Source organism: Equus quagga, chromosome 4, assembly GCF_021613505.1.
Source record: "Equus quagga isolate Etosha38 chromosome 4, UCLA_HA_Equagga_1.0, whole genome shotgun sequence".
Taxonomy (NCBI): Eukaryota; Metazoa; Chordata; class Mammalia; order Perissodactyla; family Equidae; genus Equus; species Equus quagga.
In genome coordinates this window covers 98,740,076-98,759,048 of record NC_060270.1, presented here as the reverse complement: position 1 = coordinate 98,759,048, position 18,973 = coordinate 98,740,076, and the positions used below count along the sequence as shown (strand labels likewise).

Genomic DNA, 18,973 nt, shown 5'->3' with positions numbered 1-18,973 from the left:
TTTTTTTAAAGATTGGCACCTGAACTAACAACTGTTGCCAATCTTCTTTTTTTTTCTCCTTTCTTCTTCTCCCCAAAGCCCCCCAGTACATAGTTGTATATTCTAGTTGTGAGTGCCTCTGGTTGTGCTATGTGGGATGCCGCCTCAGCATGGCCTGATGAGTGGTGTCATGTCCGCACCCAGGATCTGAACTGGTGAAACCCTGGGCCGCCAAAGTGGAGCGCGTGAACTTAACCACTTGGCCATGGGAACGGCCCCTTTCTATTGAGTTTTAAAAATTGATTTTTTTAAATTTTCAAATAGTTATTTTTCATGTCTATCTGTCCATGTTTTATTTATTTGTTTCAAGTTTCTTGTTCTTATGAACATTGATCTCATTTCTCTCTCAGAGGATTATAAATATTCTTGTTTTAAAGTCTTCATTGAACACTTTTCTATTTTCATTGTATTTGGAGAGAATCCATGTACTGACGATCAGTTTAGTTGTCTCTCTTGTCACTAGATTTCTGAGGGTGTTTTAGAGTTTAGCTTGCCCACTTCCCTTGCACGGTGGCCTCTTCCTTCTGCTCAGTGTGATAGTTAGGCAGTTGCCTCTGTTCTGCGCTTCAAGACTTCCAACCCAGAGCCAGGTCTGGTGGCATGGATGTCTCCTCTGGAGGGTCACTGTGCTGCCTGGCCCAGGTCATGAGGGTGCATTTATGTACTCCTGCCTCTCTAGGTACAAGCTCTACATGAACCATCAGCAGTTTTTCTCAGCCTCCTTTTCATGATGATGGAGCTTTAGCCAAGGTTCTTTTCTCTAGCAGGAAACTTATCTCTGTTCTCCGCTTCAGATAAGTGCATTTAAACTATATATCACTGTAGGATTCAAATCGCTAGATGCCTCTTTCTGCTTTTCCAGGTCCAGCAGACCTTTGGGTTCATTCCTGCTTACCTTCTTGCATTTCTGTTTCTTTTCTAATCTTGAAATTACAAGATTTCCAGTTCATCCCTGGAGCCAGAAATGCCTGGGTCTGACCTATAACCAAGGTGAGGCTGGCTTCCCCTTCACACAATGACATTTAGTTTGTGCGTTCTATGTAAATGTGTATTCTGTCCTTCCAAGACTCTTTGTGAGGCCAGGAGCTCTTCTTTAGAAGTGATAGTCCCTTCTGAGCCATGTTTTCAGGGATTCCCTTTCTCATGACCTATGATTCAAATGTTCAACATGAAAACAGCACATCCAATGTGTTGGGGGAGCTATTTTTTAATCTAGTTCTGCTATTTAATGAGTTTATAGCCCTTGGGAAATATTTTGCTACATTGAATTTTTATTTTCTAATCTCGAACTTTTTAGGACAGTCAGGAAGATTAAACAGTATATTATTCGTGAAAGCACTAGGAAAATAGTAAACCACCATGGAAATGTTTAGCTATATGTCTAACATAGGTTGTAACATTGGAAATATATCCAATCCAAAATATCTAATGTGTGATAATTGAGTGTTGTTTCAGGAAGTCGTTCTTTTATATATTCATTCAACCAATGCTTACTGAGCAGCTGCTGTGTACCAGGCACTGAGCAAGGCTCCATGAGGTGATGTGGCTCAGGTTGCTTAGATCTCCCAAGTGCTTTAGTTTTCTTTTAATGGTGAGAGGTTAGAATTGTGCAAATATGCAACTGTGATGTTAATAACAGGCAGCAACAGACTCTGAGGAAAATAGGGAAGCTTAGATATAGACTCAAAACTCTGAGTCACTTTGACACATCTGATCTTTACACTGGTATTTTCTTGGTTTAAGTGATGACATACTTAGATGACTGGGCGAAATCAACAGATTAGATATTTTAAAACCCTTATTTTCAGAAAAATCACCTATTTGGTAAGCCCTGACTTTGTATTTCTGGATAGTAAGTACAGAAATACAACTACCTCTTCTCTCTCTATTTAGTTTTGACGGTAAACCTGTCCTTATGCTCCCTTCCTGGACTCTGTTCTCTTGCAGGAGATAAATTTCTTTGAGAAAGAAGAACGGGCTTGGTATATATGCCAGATCCTTGCTAGTTTTCCACTCCCTGGGTCCCTGATTCTAACCTTCACGTGACCACTGGTTTACACAGATAACAAGAGCTGCGATCCAGGCAGCCCAGCAGTCTCATAGCCAGATAGACTATATTATAGCACAGAAAAAACGAGAACTTAACTGAGCCAGGCATTTTATAGCTTTGATTTATTCCTTGCATATTATTTTAACAACCACAAGGATTGCTGCTAAATGTTACTATTGTTTAGACTTGGAAATTCTGCCCAGAGATTGCTCAGTCCCTGAACTGAGGAACCAGCAATTTTCCCTTACACATTTAATAACGTATGTGTAATGTTATCATTTTCTTTTCTTTAGGCTTCCCCTCCCAAATACACGTTTTTTTTCTTTTCCTTTTTAGTCTTCATCTGCCCCTTCCAGATTACTTTGTACAAAGGACCACTTGTTTCCAATGAGGCTGCCTTTCCTTTGGGATAAGCGTCCACAGGCTAATCTGAGCTGTGCCTGCCTGCTGGGCTTGCTGTGGGGACTGAAATGACAAAGGAAGGGGTGGAGCAGAGGACTGAGCGGGAGGGGGAAGGAACCTTTGACTGTGTCTCGTCAGGTGCCTTCTACCTGGTTTGTTTTCGATTCCCATCCTCAGCCCCGTCTGTGGGCTAGGCCAGGCCTCACGTGTAGTCTTGACCTTTAAAGCAGCCACTTCGTTCCCACCCCGGGCCTCCGCTCTTGTGTGCCAGGCAGCCAAGGAAGGAAGCAGTTAAGAAGCTACGGTGTGGCGCTGGCCCAGTGGCGCAGCGGTTAAGTTCTCACATTCCACTTGTCAGCGGCCCGGGGTTCCCCGGTTCGGATCCTGGGTGCGGACATGGCACCGCTTGGAACACCATCCTGTGGTAGGCGTCCCACATATAAAGTAGAGGAAGATGGGCATGGATGTTAGCTCAGGGCCAGGCTTCCTCAGCAAAAAGAGGAGGATTGGCAGTAGTTAGCTCAGGGCTAATCTTCCTCAAAAAAAAGAAGTTAGGGTGCTTAGCAGTGTTCTCAGTTTAGTCCTTCAGGGAAGTCTTTCAGAACAGGTCAGCTTCCCTTTTTTGGTGTGGAAGATAAATCAATGTCCAGCAAAACAGACTGTTTTAGTGCCTCAGCCTTATAGGCTGATGATGGTATTTATTGAATATTTCTTAAATTCTGGTCACTCTTCTAAACATTTTACTTTTACTAACTCATTTAATCTTCATGTCAGTCCCAGGGTTTAGGTTCTCTTATGGTTGTCCTCTTGCAGACGGGTGAAACCTAGAGTGTAAATCTTTGCCTAAACAATAGTAAATGACGCAAACCTAAGCAATCTGGTTCTATAATATTTTTAAAAATGAAGATATATAAACGTCATTGTTTCTATTGTCTATTGTTTCTGTTGAAACAATGTCATGGTTTCAACTTGTTGGTGCTACTAGATTTTTTTCTTGAGAAAGTAGTATTCCCAATATCCCTCTTTAATGAAGAAAATGATCTTTCAAATGAACAGAAGGGTTGCTAGTGCTAGAAAGAAAAGAAAAAATTTTAATGACAACTCTCAACACCTAGAAGTCAATTGCTGTCTTCACTGGGGTTTCCTATAATGAGTATTTTTTTTCCTTCTTTCTCACAGCAAACTTTGAAGAAGAAATGGGTGGAGTTCAGATCTCTGCAGTTACAGGAACACCGCCTGCTTCATGGTAAATGCGATTTCCTGTTGAGAAACCACCTAACATTTCATCCTTACAGTATTTCTGCCTCTAAGTTGTTTTAAGATTATTATCATTACAAGAAAAAATTGTTTAGCATGGATCAAGAATACTAGTATGTGTTTCTTTGGCGTGAGCTTTGGAGTGACCTGTGTATTTGGAGGAGGGGTAAGTTAAGTCACTCCCCCTCCTCCATACACGTAACACGTATGCACATGAAAACATGCACATGCAAACATGCACATGCATGCACACACTTGCAAGAGGCACCTGGTGATTTTAAAAGAACAGGAGGAATGATTGCCTAATTTTCCTACCACTTCAGCAGATGAATTAAATTCCTGAGAATGTTCATGGCTTAGAGGCTTCATAGTTGTCAGAAACTATTGAGACTGGAAGGGTAGCATGCTTCTTGGGTAGAGCTCCTGTCATTTGTTCAAATTGTATAACTTGCATTGATGCAGAGAAATCCTTCTTCAAGGCCTCTAAACCCAAGGCAGAAATGTGAACGATCATCGTTAACGGTAAATGCATGGCTCTTGCCACTGTGTGCTTTCTGAAGGGGAGGTTTGGGTTTAAAATTTGTTGATTTGATATGTGCTATGTGACTGGTATAATCTGCAGAATGAACTGGTATGTACAAATAGTTCACTGAAACCACTGGCCATGTGGGTTTGAAATATAAGTTATATCTCCTTCAGATAATACTGAGCTAAAGTCTCTATTTATAACTAGAACATCTGTTAAAAGTGATAATCTGTTTAAAGAAAAAAAGATACGTTTAATTCTTAATTAGGCACTAATTTATGGCTTAGAGATTTGTGTTGAAGGTATGTGTCTTTAAAAAATGAAACATATGAATTACTTCTCTTTTTTATGTTAACATTTTAACAAAATTCATAATAGATTTTTTGGGGGTCTGAAGTTTGCTAGCAAGACAGAGGTACAAAATCCAACCACTGCCTGGATTTCCATAGACTTGAGGATGTTTGGGAAACCTTTGCCTCCACTTTTGGAGCATCCTGGACTGGAAATGGGGTTTGACTTGCGAAGTGTAGGCAGTCCTGGTGTTCGATGGCAATGGCCTTGCTTAGTTCAGGATCGAGAAGATTGACGCCTCATAAGGTCATTGTTGTACGCATTCTTTGAGAGATTGAAGGAATTCTTCTTTAGTTTACTTTCTCTAGACCTAGAATAAATATCTAGGGCATGAGACTCGACAAAGCAATTTCTCTCCAATCAAAAGAAATTCATCAACTCATTGCAAGATGAAATAGGAGGCTGCATTAGCAAAAAGGAAAGCATTATGACTTGTCACTGCAGGGCTGGCCATATTCAACCTTGCACATCAAGTGGAAAAATAAACAGTCTCTTCTTGTATTGCCCACCAAGGACGAAAAAGAGCAGCAGTAGAGATAATCAGCACAAAATAAAACCACTTCTGAGTGTGCAATGTTCTAGTACTTTTCCTGAAGCAGAGTCACATTCTAATTATATCGTTCTCAGTCTGGTATTACAAATAATCTCCTTTCTTTCAGCAGCCTAACAACCAACTCAGATAGTGCAGAAGCAAGTGGGGTACGGACAGGATGTTGATGTGTGATTAAAATTTGAGTTTGGAGAGCCCAGATGTAGGTTATAAAAGGTTGATGAAAAAATTCAGCTAAGCAGATAAAGTTCAGCTTCTTCAAATGAATTATTACTTATTTCAGGACAGGGATGTTTTCTGGATATAGTACCATTCTAGAGCTTTTAAGTATGAAAGTATTCTAAGAAGAAACTTGGAGTCTCGAGGCTGGAAGATACCCTTTCTGTTTTAAACACCTTTGAATTCTCTATAATCAGCCTACAGGTGCAGGTTTTAAAACTGTATTTCCCATACACTTCAAATGAAGTTATAATAATTTTACAATTATTAAAAAAAGACATTAACTAAAAATCAGAAGAACTAAATGGAGAAAATTCATAACACAACATTTCTCCAAGTATATTCTTTAGAACCCCATTTCTGTGAGAATTTTAATAAAAGTTTGCAGGGTCACTTCAGTTTAAGAAGTGATCCTTTTGGAGATTCACAAGTCACACTGGTGTACTGTTAGATGAGTTGAACTATTCTCATATGAAAGATCTTGTTTAGATTTATTTAATCCAGGATTACCATTTCCTGACCGTGGAACCCTTTTACATGGAAGCTAGTCCATGAACAATAGTTTGGGAAACACTACTGTAAGATTTCTCAAATAGCCTCATACAACAGTCACTAGTTCACGCAAATCAAAGCTTAGTGAAAAATATTATCCACCATTACTCTTTCTTGTGCCTTTTGAAAAGAAATTTGGTGTATTTACTTGTAGGGGGTGACGTTCAGATCTTTTCCACAGTAGACTTTGTTTTCTGCATTCTAGGTGATGCCACTAACTGCCCAAGTTTGGAAAACATGGACATAGATGAGTCAGCTTTGTTTGGAAGCCTGCCTGGGCTGGGCCCAGCCCTCCTGGACCGGAATCGATTATCCAGTGAGAGCAGCTGTAAGAGCTGGCTGAGCTCCATGACCTTGGACAGCGAGGATGGGTACCAGACATGTATCTCTGAGGACTCGAGCAGGGAAGCCTTCAGCCGGCAGACAAGCACAGATGATGAGTGCTTTGTCCCCAAGGATGGGGATGATTTTCTGAAGAGGTCTTCTTCGAGGAGGAACCGCAGCATTAGTACCGCCAGCAGTGGATCCATGTCTCCGTTGTGGGAGGGCAATTTCTCAAGCATGTTTGGGACCCTGCCCAGGAAAAGCAGAAGGGGAAGTGTCCGGAAACAACTCTTGAAATTCATCCCTGGCCTTCACCGTGCTGTGGAAGAGGAAGAGAGTCGCTTTTGATGGGTTGTGGCACCCTTACGTATTAGCTTATTTTGTAAATATCTCTAGACTTGATTAGATCAACTCCACCCAGCTTGGTGGGAAAGTGCAGATGGATTGCAGAACTGACGTGCCATTTCTTGGCAGTAGTGACCTTTATTTAAATTTTCGTATCATTATTTTTGCTTCTTAAATCATTTTTCAAACAGAACAGCTCAAATTAGAAATAGATAGTAGAAAGGGAAAGTAAGTAATAAGTTAGATAATATTACAAATTAACGCAAGTGCCTGCTCATTCTAATGCTTCCAGTGAATGCAAGAGTAATATTTATTTTCTAGATTATCCACGTGAAAAACCAGAACTTTTGGAGTCATGTGAATAAGAGAATAACAGAATCTAATCACTTTGGAATACCTTTTGTAAGTTAATAGGTAGGTTACAAAACTCTATGTTTGCTTAAGCTCAGTAGCCTCTGAGAAGGCTTAAGAGTAGGCAATTTTGAATGTTTCTGTTCAAATCTATGAAGGATTATAAACAAAGATGATCGCCAGCCATTTTTTGCATCCACAGTGACGATAAAGCAGGAAGTATAAGAGTTAATATGAGGATTTAAGCTTCACAAGATCCATGGAAAAACGTTGTCTGAGATGGGTGCTGAGGAAGATTATAATAAGGTCTTTTTTATAGGCAGCCTAATCAAAAAGGTTTGGAATGTCATTCTCACCTGATTCAACTTTTGTTCTGCTGAACCATGATGACAAGTTTAGAACTCTCAAGATCCTACAGCTTTGTGATTTTTTTTTGAACAAATGTCTGAAAGTTGAAAAATTAGAGTCAGGAAAAAGATTTTCCTCCTGTAGTTTTTCTCACATTAATCCTCACTTTATATTGTATGTTCCAAATAATTACTGCCTCAGCACTCTTTTGCCTATTAGTTTTGTCAATATCACATTACTTCTAACCTTTCAATCACATTTTTATTCGATACCCATTAAAGTTCATGATTTCTCTGTTCTGGTGATACAGCTACTCTTTGCCTATATTCTAGAGCAGATGATCCAGACAATGTAATAAATAGTCCTTACTGATTTTAAGTTGTGTATGTGTGTATGTTTGAGAGAAATAGAGACATTCGATAGTTGCCTGTGAATGGAACTGCTACACTTACATAAACTGAGTAAAGAACCAGTTATTTTGAGTAACAAAAGAGGGGAAGGTAGGAAAGCTTGTGGGGTAAGAAATAAATAAAATAAAATATAAAAGATTTCTAATGGCACCTACTTTCTATTAATTCTTTGAACTCAGAAGCATCCTGTGGGCTCTGCTTGAGCATCATCCCTATGAAAAGCAATGTACGGTGTGCTTCACATGAACAATAACAATCCTGTGTACCATTTACTAGACGCCTAGTAGGTTAAAGATGCTTTTCATGTGATCTTTGAAATAACCCTGTAGACAGGTGTTAGGCATACAGACAAGGAAGCAAGAATTTGGAGAAACTCCCATGGTCAGTGGCAGGGTTGAAATTGGAAGCCAGTTGTAGATATTGCATGGATAAGGATATTGTCTTTGGTAAATAGGAAAACAAACACATTTAGGGTGACTTTTTCTCCTGGTCTCCACAAGCAAGTTTTCAGATATAGGCATATTGATAACTGCATGGTTAGCAATACATTGATTTCCAACAAGAGCTTGCAAACCAGTTGTGATTCAACTGATATTGCTTATTTCTCATCACAGACTAGAATCATGATGTTAAAGATCTGCTTACTTGAAGGCAGCATTTCCTGTTAATCCTATTTTGCCAAGTCCAGGGGAAATAAATACCACATTTGTTTGAGGAAAGATGACTTTAAACTATTCTACAATGTGAACAAGGTTTGGATTATTACCACACGTCATCTCCATCACTGGTCATTTGCTTTTCCGGTGGCTTTATGTGTTAAATATGATGTAATACTCTTTCTTAGAATAAACGTCAAACCCAAAAAGGCACAGGGAAGGGACAGAGCAAGTTTCACTGTAGACTGTGATAAGAATTAGAGTCAAGGGTTAGATATGTTCTGGAAAAAAAGAAAAGCACTTTTTAACCAAAGTACAGGAAGCAAGGGTATGTCATGTTTTGTGTGTTCATAAGTTGTAAGAAAACCAGCTGCTGTTTGTGGAAATGTGGGTAAATTTCTCACAGCATAGCTTTTCAAACTTGACCTCAGTGGGGCTTTAGAAGATTTTATTTCTCTAAACTTCTCATGCATAATGACTCACTTTGATGTAATTTACTGAGAAAAGAAAAATGAGGTTTCTTTTTTTCCCTAACGTTGTCAAATATGTGATATTGGTGAATTACATTAATTGACAATTTGTTTTTAAAGTTCATTTTTCTACTATGGCATTGAAAGCCAAACTTGAATCTAGTGTGGCTTTGATAAACCAGATTTGAAATAAACTTTTATTCGTCACTTTGTACTTTGCAATACTTACATATCTTAGTTGCATGACACGAGAGTATTTAAAATCTTAGTTTGAACTAAAGAAATAAAACTTGGACACAGTTTGTGTGTCCTGCTCATAAAGTATAACTATTTATGGATATATACAATCTAAGCACAGTAAATAATACATAACAAGTATATTGAACCCTTCAGATCACAAAATTATTGGTACTCTATATCCATTTCCTTGCAGAACTATGGACAATAAAACACAAATTTGATACTTTTATGAAATAATGAATGCTATTCTTCAGTGTCAGAACTTTCTCCCTTCTCTCTTTCTCTTTATCTCTCTTTACCTACCTACCTTAAATGCAACAGTTATTTTAAAAGAAGATTTGTTAAAATCTGGGGTGACTGCTTGACACCTAACTCTTTGAGGTTCTTAAAAGGCATTACCTACTTAATTGAGGCTTTGCACTTGTATTAGCTTTCTGTTGTTGCTTACAAAATTACTGAAAACTTGGAGGCTTAAAACATTTATTATCTCAAAGTTTTCATGGGTCAGGAGTATGGGCAAAGCTCAGCTGGGTCTGCTAAGGGTCTCACAAGGCTGCACTCAAGATGTCACCCAGGATTGAGTTTTAAACTGGAGGCTTGACTGGGGAAGGATTTACGACTAAGCTCTCTCAGGTTGTTGTCAGAATCATTTCCTTGTCACCATAGGATTCATGGCAGCTTGCTTATTAAAAGCCAGCAATGGAAAGAAAGAGAAGGCACTGCAAACAAGACAGAGTAGTAAGTACTGCAATGTAACCACAGGAGTGGCGTCCCATCACCTTTGCCATATAGCAGAACATAATCACGGGAGTGACATCCCGTCAACCTTGCCCTGTTCTGTTAGGTGGAAGTCACAGGACCCACCCATACTCAAGAAGTGGGGATTACACAAAGGCATGAACATCAGGAGGTGGGATCAGTGGGCTGCCTCAGAGTCTGTTTACAACCCTATTCAAGGAGTTCACAAATTTGATAATAGAAAGATATTGAGTCGGCTCTAAACTCCTTTGAGTAAAAATAAATGGTAAGTGTTATCATTTTTAATTTTTATATAGAGAAATAGTAAGATTAAAGATCTTTGAAATTAAAGAACCTGGTCAATAACGTATGACTAGCCAAAAAGCTGAGTAGGAAGCCGAATCCAGTTCTATGATTCACCTCCCAATTTTGTCCATGAGGCGCATGCGATGATGGGCGATTTTAAAAGAATATTAAGGAGTGAACTAGTTACTTGCTTTCAAATTTTGCTCAGGGAATCGTAGTGTATTAAAGTTAATTCAGTGATTGGCGTGCTGGACTTTATCACTTCCATGTGAGTACATCTTTATGAGCAAAAGGCAGGAATTCCACAGAGAAACAATACAAAACTCTCATAATCAAAACTACAAAGCACAAAAGGAAGAGATCAACCAGGAGGAAAAGTCAGGAGATAGCACAAACAGCAGAATTATCAGAACTTGAGAAAATAAATCAGTTTGAAAGAATTTAAAACATGTGAATCTTAGGAATAGAGGATAAGTCCCTCAACCTGATTAAAGAACATCTACAAAAACCTATATCTAATGTCATTATGGTGAAAAACTGGATGCTTTGCCCCTAAGACCAGGTACAAACCAAGAATGTCCTGTCATGACTTCTATTCACCATTATACTGAAAGTCCTAGCTAGTGCACGAAGACAAGAAAAGAAAATAAATGTACACAAATAGGGAAGGAAGAAATGAAACTGCTTTTGTTTGCAGATGGCGTGACTTTCTGTGTGGAAAATCCCAAAGAATCAACAACAATAACAAAAATCCTGAAACTAATAAGTGAGTACAGCAAGATCACAGGATACAAATTACTATACAAAGTCAATTTATTTCCTATATATCAGCAATAAACAACTGGGATTTGAAATTAAACAAACAATGCCATTTACAATAGTACCAAAAAAAGAAATACTTAGGTGTAAACTTGATAAATTATGAACAAGATCTATATGTGGAAAACTCTGATGAAAGAAATCCAAGAGAATCTAAATAAATAGAGATTGTGTGTTCACAGATTGGAAGATTCAATAGTGTTGAGATGTCAGTTCTTCCTCATTTAATCTACAAATTTAGTGAAATCCCCAAATCAAAATTTTAGCAAGGTATTTTGTAGACATTGACAAACTGATTCTAAAGCTTTTATGGAAAAGCAAAAGCCCTCAAACAGTCAATGTACTACTGAAGAAGAAGAAGAAAGAGGAGGAGGAAGGAGTGGAGGAGGCAAAGAAAGCTGGAGTAATACTCAATTCTAGACTTTTTATAAATCTACAGTAATGAAGACAGCATAGCATTAGCAAAAGAATAGATATATACGTCAATGAAACAGAACAGAGTGTCCAGAAATAGACCCACACAGATAGAGCCGCTTATCTTTCACAAAGGAGCAAAGGCAGTTAAATGGAGAAAGAACAGTGTTTTCAACAAATGGTTCTGGAACAATTGCACAGGCCTGTGACTCCATTTAACTGCCTTTGCTCTTTTGTGAAAGTTCTGGAACAACTGCACAGTCCTGTGAAAGACTTTACACATTTCACAAAATTAACTCAAAATGGATCATAGACCTAAATGTAAAACATAAAACTTCTATAGGATAACACAGGAGAAGTCTAGATGTCCTTGAGTTTGATGATAAGTTTTTAGATACATCAAAAGGATGGTTCATGAAAGAAGAAGTTGATACATTGGACTTTATTAAAATTAAAAACTGCTTCAGGAAGGATATTGTTAAGGGAATCAAAAGAAAAGTCATAGATTGGGAGAAAATATTTGTAAAACACATATTTGAAAAAGGACTTGTATTTAAATATAAAAAGAACATTTAAAACTCAAAATAATAACCAACCCAATTAAAACGTGTTCCAAAGATAAGAACAAACATGTCTCTAAGGATGATATATAGATGGCAAATAAGTACATTAAAATGGCTCAATATCTTTTACCATTTGGGATTTGCAAATTAAAATAATGGGATACTATTACATGGCTATTAGGGTCATTAAGATCCAAAAAACTGACAATACCAATTGTTGGCAAGGATGTGGAGTGACAGGAATGATCTTTCACTGCTGATGGGAATGCAAAGTGGTACAGCCACTTTGGGAGACAGCTTAGCAGTTATTTTACAAAGCTAAACATAGTCTTATCATAAAATCCAGCAACCACACCTTAGGTATTTACCCAGCTGATTGGAAAATTTATGTCCGCACAAAAACCCACAGACAAATATTTGTAGCAACTTTACTCATAAACACCAAAAACTGGAAGCAACTAAAATGCCCCTTAATAATTAATGGATAAACAAACTATGGTGTATCCATACAATGGAATATTATTCAGCTATAGAAAAAATGAAGTGTCAAGCCAGTAAAAGGCATGATGAATCTTAAATGCATGTTGCTAAGTGAAAGAATCTGGTCTGAAAGGGCTACATACTGTATGGTTCCATTTATATGACATTCTGGAAGAGACAATACCATAGCAATAGTAAAGAGAATCAGTGGTTTCCTAGGGTTTCAGGGTGCGGTAGGTGGTATGTGTGTGTGGCGAATGTTGAATAGATGTAGCACTGGTGAGTTTTACAGAGTTTTCTTAGTCTACTTGAGCTACTGAAAAAAAAATACCGCAGACTCCGTGGCTTATACATCAAAAGTTTACTTTCTCACAGTTCTGGAGGCTGACTGCTGAGCAGAGCCTTGGGGGTGCTATATGAGGGCAAAGCAGCCACCTGCAAGCCTGGAAGAGAGCTCTTAATAAAAAACTGGACCCTGCCGAAAACTTGATCCTGGACTAGAACTGGAACTAGTATCCAGAACTGTAAGAAAATAAATTTCTGACGTTTAAGCCATCCAGCCTGTGGGATTTTGTTACGGCAGTCTAGCAGATTAAGACAAGAATGGTAAAACTATTCTGTATGATATTGTATGTGTGGATATATGACATTATGCATTGTTAAAACCCATAGAATTTTATAGCACGAAGAATGACTCAATGTATGCAAATTAACAAAAACCCACTTAGGAGGTTGGGGGATCCCAGGATCGAATGCAGAATGTGACAAGACAATCTAACTGTATAATTAATGTGTGAAACAACCTACTCAAGAAAGTAGAAAGGAAAGGAGCTGACCTAAGTAACTCTGGAAATGATTGAAGTCTGTAAACTTCAAGGCAAAAGAAACTATACATAAACATTGTACTCTAGTGGAAAAAGTTGTTTTCCATGGAGGTACTGGTTAACCATTCTGTTACTGCTGTACACGTATATTGGAAGGGAACTATTCATAGATGAATGGCTGATATGGGAGCCAGGTTTTTCACTGTTGAAATGGGAATTTACAGACGAATAAGGGAAGAAGCTAGAATGATCCATATAGAAATGGATTAGAGTTGGAGATATCAGTATACATTCAAAACTAGCTTAAGTTAGTTATAGTTGATTACACAGATAAATATTTATAGCTATCTTATATACACAGGTTAATATACACTCATAGATCAACTTTTTCCATCAGCTAAGAAGGCCCAGAAGCAATGATACCCTAGTAGCAATGAAAACTCCTAGCACCAAGGTATTTGTTTTTAATATCATTCTCCAATAAAAGAAACCAGGGTTCCTTGGAGAAATGACTGATTCTAGGACTGGTGTAGGAAATGTACAAGAAGAGCCTGGAGTATTTTGTGGTGCCAGAATGTAAGAAAGTATTTAAAATACATCACAAAAGCTCACAATGCTGGGGTTATATCAAAGAGAGACAAGCCAAGTAAATGAACTCCCAATGGCCAAATATGGAACAGTTTGAGCAAGAAAATAAGTAAAAGAGTATTAGATTGTAATTCAAAAGGTAAAATAAATATCCATGGATGGGTCCATACTGATATAAATAGATGACTGAATAAATAACAAATGGGGTGAAGAGACACATCTATGGAGAAGAATTCCAAGTAATCTATGTGGATACTCTACCTTCAAGAATGTGGAGCATAACATCCCATTCCTTAAGCATGATGACTTTCCTCCAAGGTGTACAGTATAGAAAGGGGAGAAAAAAAAAATAACTCTATAGTAGAGATACCCGACAAACACTACTTCCGTTAGGTGATCAAGATTAACATCAACAGTGACAGGTCATGTTGATAACACATATGCTTGATATGACATAGTGAGAACGGCACTTTATCTCTGTGGTCTTTCTCCCAAAACCCATAACCTGAGTGTACTAATGAGAAAAACATCGGACAAATCCCAGTTAGGAGACATTCTACAAAATACCAACCAATTCTTCTCAAAATTTCAAGGTCATCAAAAACAAGTAAAGACTGAGAAATTGTCAGAGTCAGGAGTAGCCAAGGTAGACAGGAGGACTAAATGTAATGTGGTATCCTGGATATCATCCTGGAACAGAAAACGACATTAAGTAAAAAGAAATTCTGAATAAAGTATGGGCTTCAGTTAATAATAATGTATCAACATTCATTTTAATTGTAACAAATGTACTATGATAAAGTAAGACATCAAAAATAGGGGACCCTGGGTGCAGGGTATATTGGAACTCTCTGTATAATCTTCACAATTTTTCTGTAAATCTTAAACTATTCTAAAAAATAAAATTTATCAAAAATAAGCACATCGAAGTTTATTAAAGAGAATAAGAAGAAGGAATAAAACCACAGTGGAATAAAAATAGTAACATTAATTGGGAAGATTTAAATAAATGTAAACACATTTGTATTCTAAAAACATTGTCATTGAAATTAAATCCTCATGTTGTGTGGAACAGCATAGCAGACATAGATACACAGAGAATTTATGAAATGAAAGATGGAGGAAATTACCTTATGTAGAGAGAGAGAGAGTAAAAGTATTAAGAACTCGTTAAAGACAGGAAGGGGAGAATGAAAATGTCCAGTATACATCTAATGGACATTCTGGAAGGATGAAATAGAGAAAATGAGAGGAGGATAATATTTGGAGAGCTGATGGTTTAGAATTTAGCAGAATTGATAAAAGCTCGTGAATTATTAGAGTCAGAAAGGCTACATCTTGAGCAGGGCAAATAAAACCCACCTTCACACATTATAGTGGAACCATGGAACACTTAAGTCAGTGAGAAAATCTTAAAAGTAACCAAAGAGAAAAGACAGATTGCAAGTAACAATAATGATGTTAACAGTCAAGTTTCTATGCATTGCAGCAGTGAAGAGGAGACCAACTGCTACTAAATTCCTCTTGGAAAGAATGCTGCCAGCCCTGGTGGCCGAGTGGTTAAGATTTGGTGCTTTCGCTTGCTGCAGCCTGGGTTCGTTTCCGAGTCAGGGAACCACACCACCCATCTGTTGGCTGGCTTCCTGTTGCTGCGATATTGAAAGCTATACCACCTGGTATTTCAAATACCTGCAGGGTCAGCCATAGTGGACAGGTTTCAGTGGAGCTTATGGACTAGGAAGAAAGACCTGTTCACTCGCTTCTGAAAATATTGGCCATGAATAGCAGCAAGCACTTGATACAGTGGTGGAAAATGACCCTGCTGTACACAGAGGCTCTAGGAGTCTGAATCGACTTGACACCACTCACAACAACAACAAAAGAATGCCGTTTTATATATATCTTTTTATAATATCTTTTGTGAGATCATCTACTAGCCTTTTGTGGGTACATAACTGCACTCACCATTGGTGGCATGTAAAATTTTCCTTCTTCCCTGTATTTCTGCAGTTACTAGACAAAGAAAATATTTACTAAAGGGACAAAACTTTTGACCAGTAAAGGAGTATATCTGTTCAATTTTCATTTGTTTCTTCAATCGTCCAACAAGTCAATGAACAATTTTTGAGCCAATTCTAACTAGTGGGAACTGTGTTAGAAACTCAAAACAAATACAACTTCCTCATCTCAATACTGAGAGTTGTGTTAGAAGAAAGATATTTATATTACAATATGCTATAAGGTGGAGATATGCAATATATTTTAATAGCCTATACAAGGGCCACCCAGCTCAGACTGGAGTTAGAAATCTGATCATTGTTGTACATAAACCTTTCAGGGGAGGAGTCAAAGAACTCAACGTATGACATTAAATCAGACATATGGTGAGGGAAATTACAAAATTATTAATCTAAGTAAATTACTTGGGTTTGAAATAAGCTTTCCTTTTCTTTACAACAGTGTCAATTTGGTGATTATAACCTGAGAGCATTCTGCTCAGATTACAAATTCATTACTGATGAAATGTCCGTGCTCAGAAAGATGTACAGAGAAGATCAGATGGTCCCCTTTTTCCTTCCCAATGGATGTTTGAAGAGAGTGTCTTCATTCTTGCCTCATTTGTTTTCTACCCAAATCTCCAAACACTAATGAACCAGTGATGCCAGAGAGAAAATGAGAAGAGGAACAGTATTTGCACTGTTTGGAGGGTGAAATTCTGTTATCTCCTTATCTTCAAATCCACAGAATTAACCTAATAGGTCAGTATATCTTCAAATCTCAGCACTACGTCAGCTAGATAGTGGAGGAAATGAGAAAGAAGCTAATTGGTTAGACAATGCAGTTTATTATTATAAAATTGCTTACTTATAGCAACTCTATCATTCTTGATCATCAATAAATGATGTATAAGCGAATTTTAAAGAGTCAGTAAAACATGGAAGATCAAAATGGGTATGGGTTTGATCCTAACTAGCAGTTTGGGAAGAACAATTTGTCATTTCCTCACCACAGTGTGTTACACTTCTATTTTAGTTTTAAAACTATGCGCAGAGCCAAGGATTAAAAACAGGATGTGGTGAATAGTCATGCATAAATTTGCTGGACTAGACATGAGCTAAGATAGCGGTTCTAAAACAACAGTCTTCAGACAAGCGCTGGCTTGCTTCATAAGAAGCACCTGGTGAACTTATTAAAATGCAGATTCCCAGTCACCGGATGCCAGAGAGTCTGTCGAATAGGTCTGGGCAGGGTCCAGGAATCTGCATTTTAAACAAGCTCCCTAAGAGATTCTCACCAGGGATACCACGGGATAGCCAGGGAACCATGCTTTGAAAAACACTGCTCTAGAAGCTTACTGTTTCTCTGCCAGGACTGGTGCTGGTAACAGGTTGGACTCTGAGTGATAAAGAAAGACGTGTAAGAAAAATGATGAACAATGTCAAAAATATTAAAAGTGTCTTTAGAAGAAAGCTACCTCCTAGAAATTTCCTGTTAGCTTTCCCATCATGGCTGTGAATTCTTTACTCTTCCCAATCTCAATTACTCCTTTATTTTCAGCAAGGGACCCCACTCCGACTCCATTGCGGTGGATGCCATCTGAAAAGAGTTCCCTTGGCTCTCTTACCTCTAGTGATTTCTCTCTTTCTTTCCGTTTGTCCCTGTTTTTGAGAAACAGTACTCTCTGAAATAAATCCACATTTTTCCTGCCTTGCACGTCTTGTTTACTTACCCACAGATTTCTTCCATCAGGCCTATAAATGTTTTCCATTTTTCCTTATTCTAAAATTTAACCAGTTAGACCTGCTTTATCAACGTAGAGTAAAAAGATCATCTCTCTTCAATATTAAATTTTGTGAACCCTGATTTGCTCAGCTTATGAGGAGACTATCATTCATGGATCCTGTTCCATCTTCTTTCCTAAATTCCCTGAGCACCTTGGGCCCTTACTTGGCTGTGCTTCCAAACTTCCTGAAAAGAGAAATGGGGAATTTGAAAAGCCGCTAGTGGGCCTAGTTGCTCTTACTTCTGTTGCTGTCACAAACATCGTTACTGAAATCCTACCCTGCAGAGTTCAAGGCACTGACCCTGTTCCTGGTCCAGAGCCTTCAAAATCCCGGTATTTCTTGGAAAGCAGCCAGGCTAGGTCATGTGGTATTTGGTTCAGCCAAGAGAACGTGAACTTCCAAGACGGCAGTTCTTTCACTTTTCATTCACATGGTCAGTCCTTTGTCTTCAAGACCCCTTTTGTGACGGGATGCCTGAATTGAAAGGAGGTGTGGTCTAATTTTCACACTGGGGCAACCCGGCTTTGCACGGCTAGCAAGGTTTTGGTATTGAGCAAAGACAACCAGTTGAGACGACTCTTTCCCTCATGTTGAAATCTCCTTTATGAACTTTTCCAGTTAGTGAACCACATTCAGGACAATCTCAATTCATCAGAGGTTTTAAATAGTTAATTTTAGAGTTTAAACAGAGGGATTAGTGTTTCTTTCCTAGTCTCTTGACTCTCCTCCAAGGGTGTCCAAATTTGCATACCAGGGGTAGCCTATGTCAGCTGATGAAAGATCTCATTCTGTCTTTATACTGACAACAGTCAGTCACCACTTGCGTCACATTTAGCTAATCGAAGAGCCACTCTAGTGATTCTTCCCTTAATAACAAAATTATACTCCTGGATAACTTGCTGTCTTCACTTCTAGACTTAGAGAAATTTGTCATAATTTTATATGCCTTAAACATGTGTGCGTATATCTAAAGATATGTAGATATATACACACATAAATCTATGTATATGTATTCATCTGTGTATATGAATCTTCTCTTGACCAATTTCCACTTGAATCAGTTACTGTATCTTTTCCTTCTCTTAACAACGAATCTTCTCAAAACAGTGCTCTACCCATTTATCATCTCCACTTTCTTCTAACCCAATTACTCAATGGTTCATTCTGCCCCATTGCTCAAACATAAAACATTCTTATTGTTATCAACCTTCTGAAGAACTGTGATCAGACTCTTTCCTTTATGAAATACTCTGCTCCTGCCTTTCTTTTCTTTTCTTTTCTTTTTTTTTTTTGGTGAGGAAGATTGGCCCTAAGCTAACATCCATTGCCAATCCTCCTCTTTTTGCTTGTGGAAGACAGTCCCTGA

The 18,973-nt window shown here is 38.1% G+C and overlaps 1 protein-coding gene across 7 annotated transcripts in view; it reads left to right on the top strand.

The window, feature by feature from the left end:
* The window catches only part of CYTIP (cytohesin 1 interacting protein), a 67,129-nt gene extending 59,255 nt beyond the window's left edge, over positions 1 to 7,874 (top strand). For all 7 annotated transcript variants that reach the window (XM_046659070.1, XM_046659067.1, XM_046659068.1 and 4 more), the window contains 2 exons: positions 3,671 to 3,737; positions 6,152 to 7,874. In XM_046659070.1, coding sequence (XP_046515026.1) covers positions 3,671 to 3,737; positions 6,152 to 6,618 — 534 coding nt within the window. In that variant the 3' untranslated portion in view covers positions 6,619 to 7,874. The remainder of the gene's footprint in view (positions 1 to 3,670; positions 3,738 to 6,151) is intronic.
* Positions 7,875 to 18,973: the final 11,099 nt, after the last annotated feature.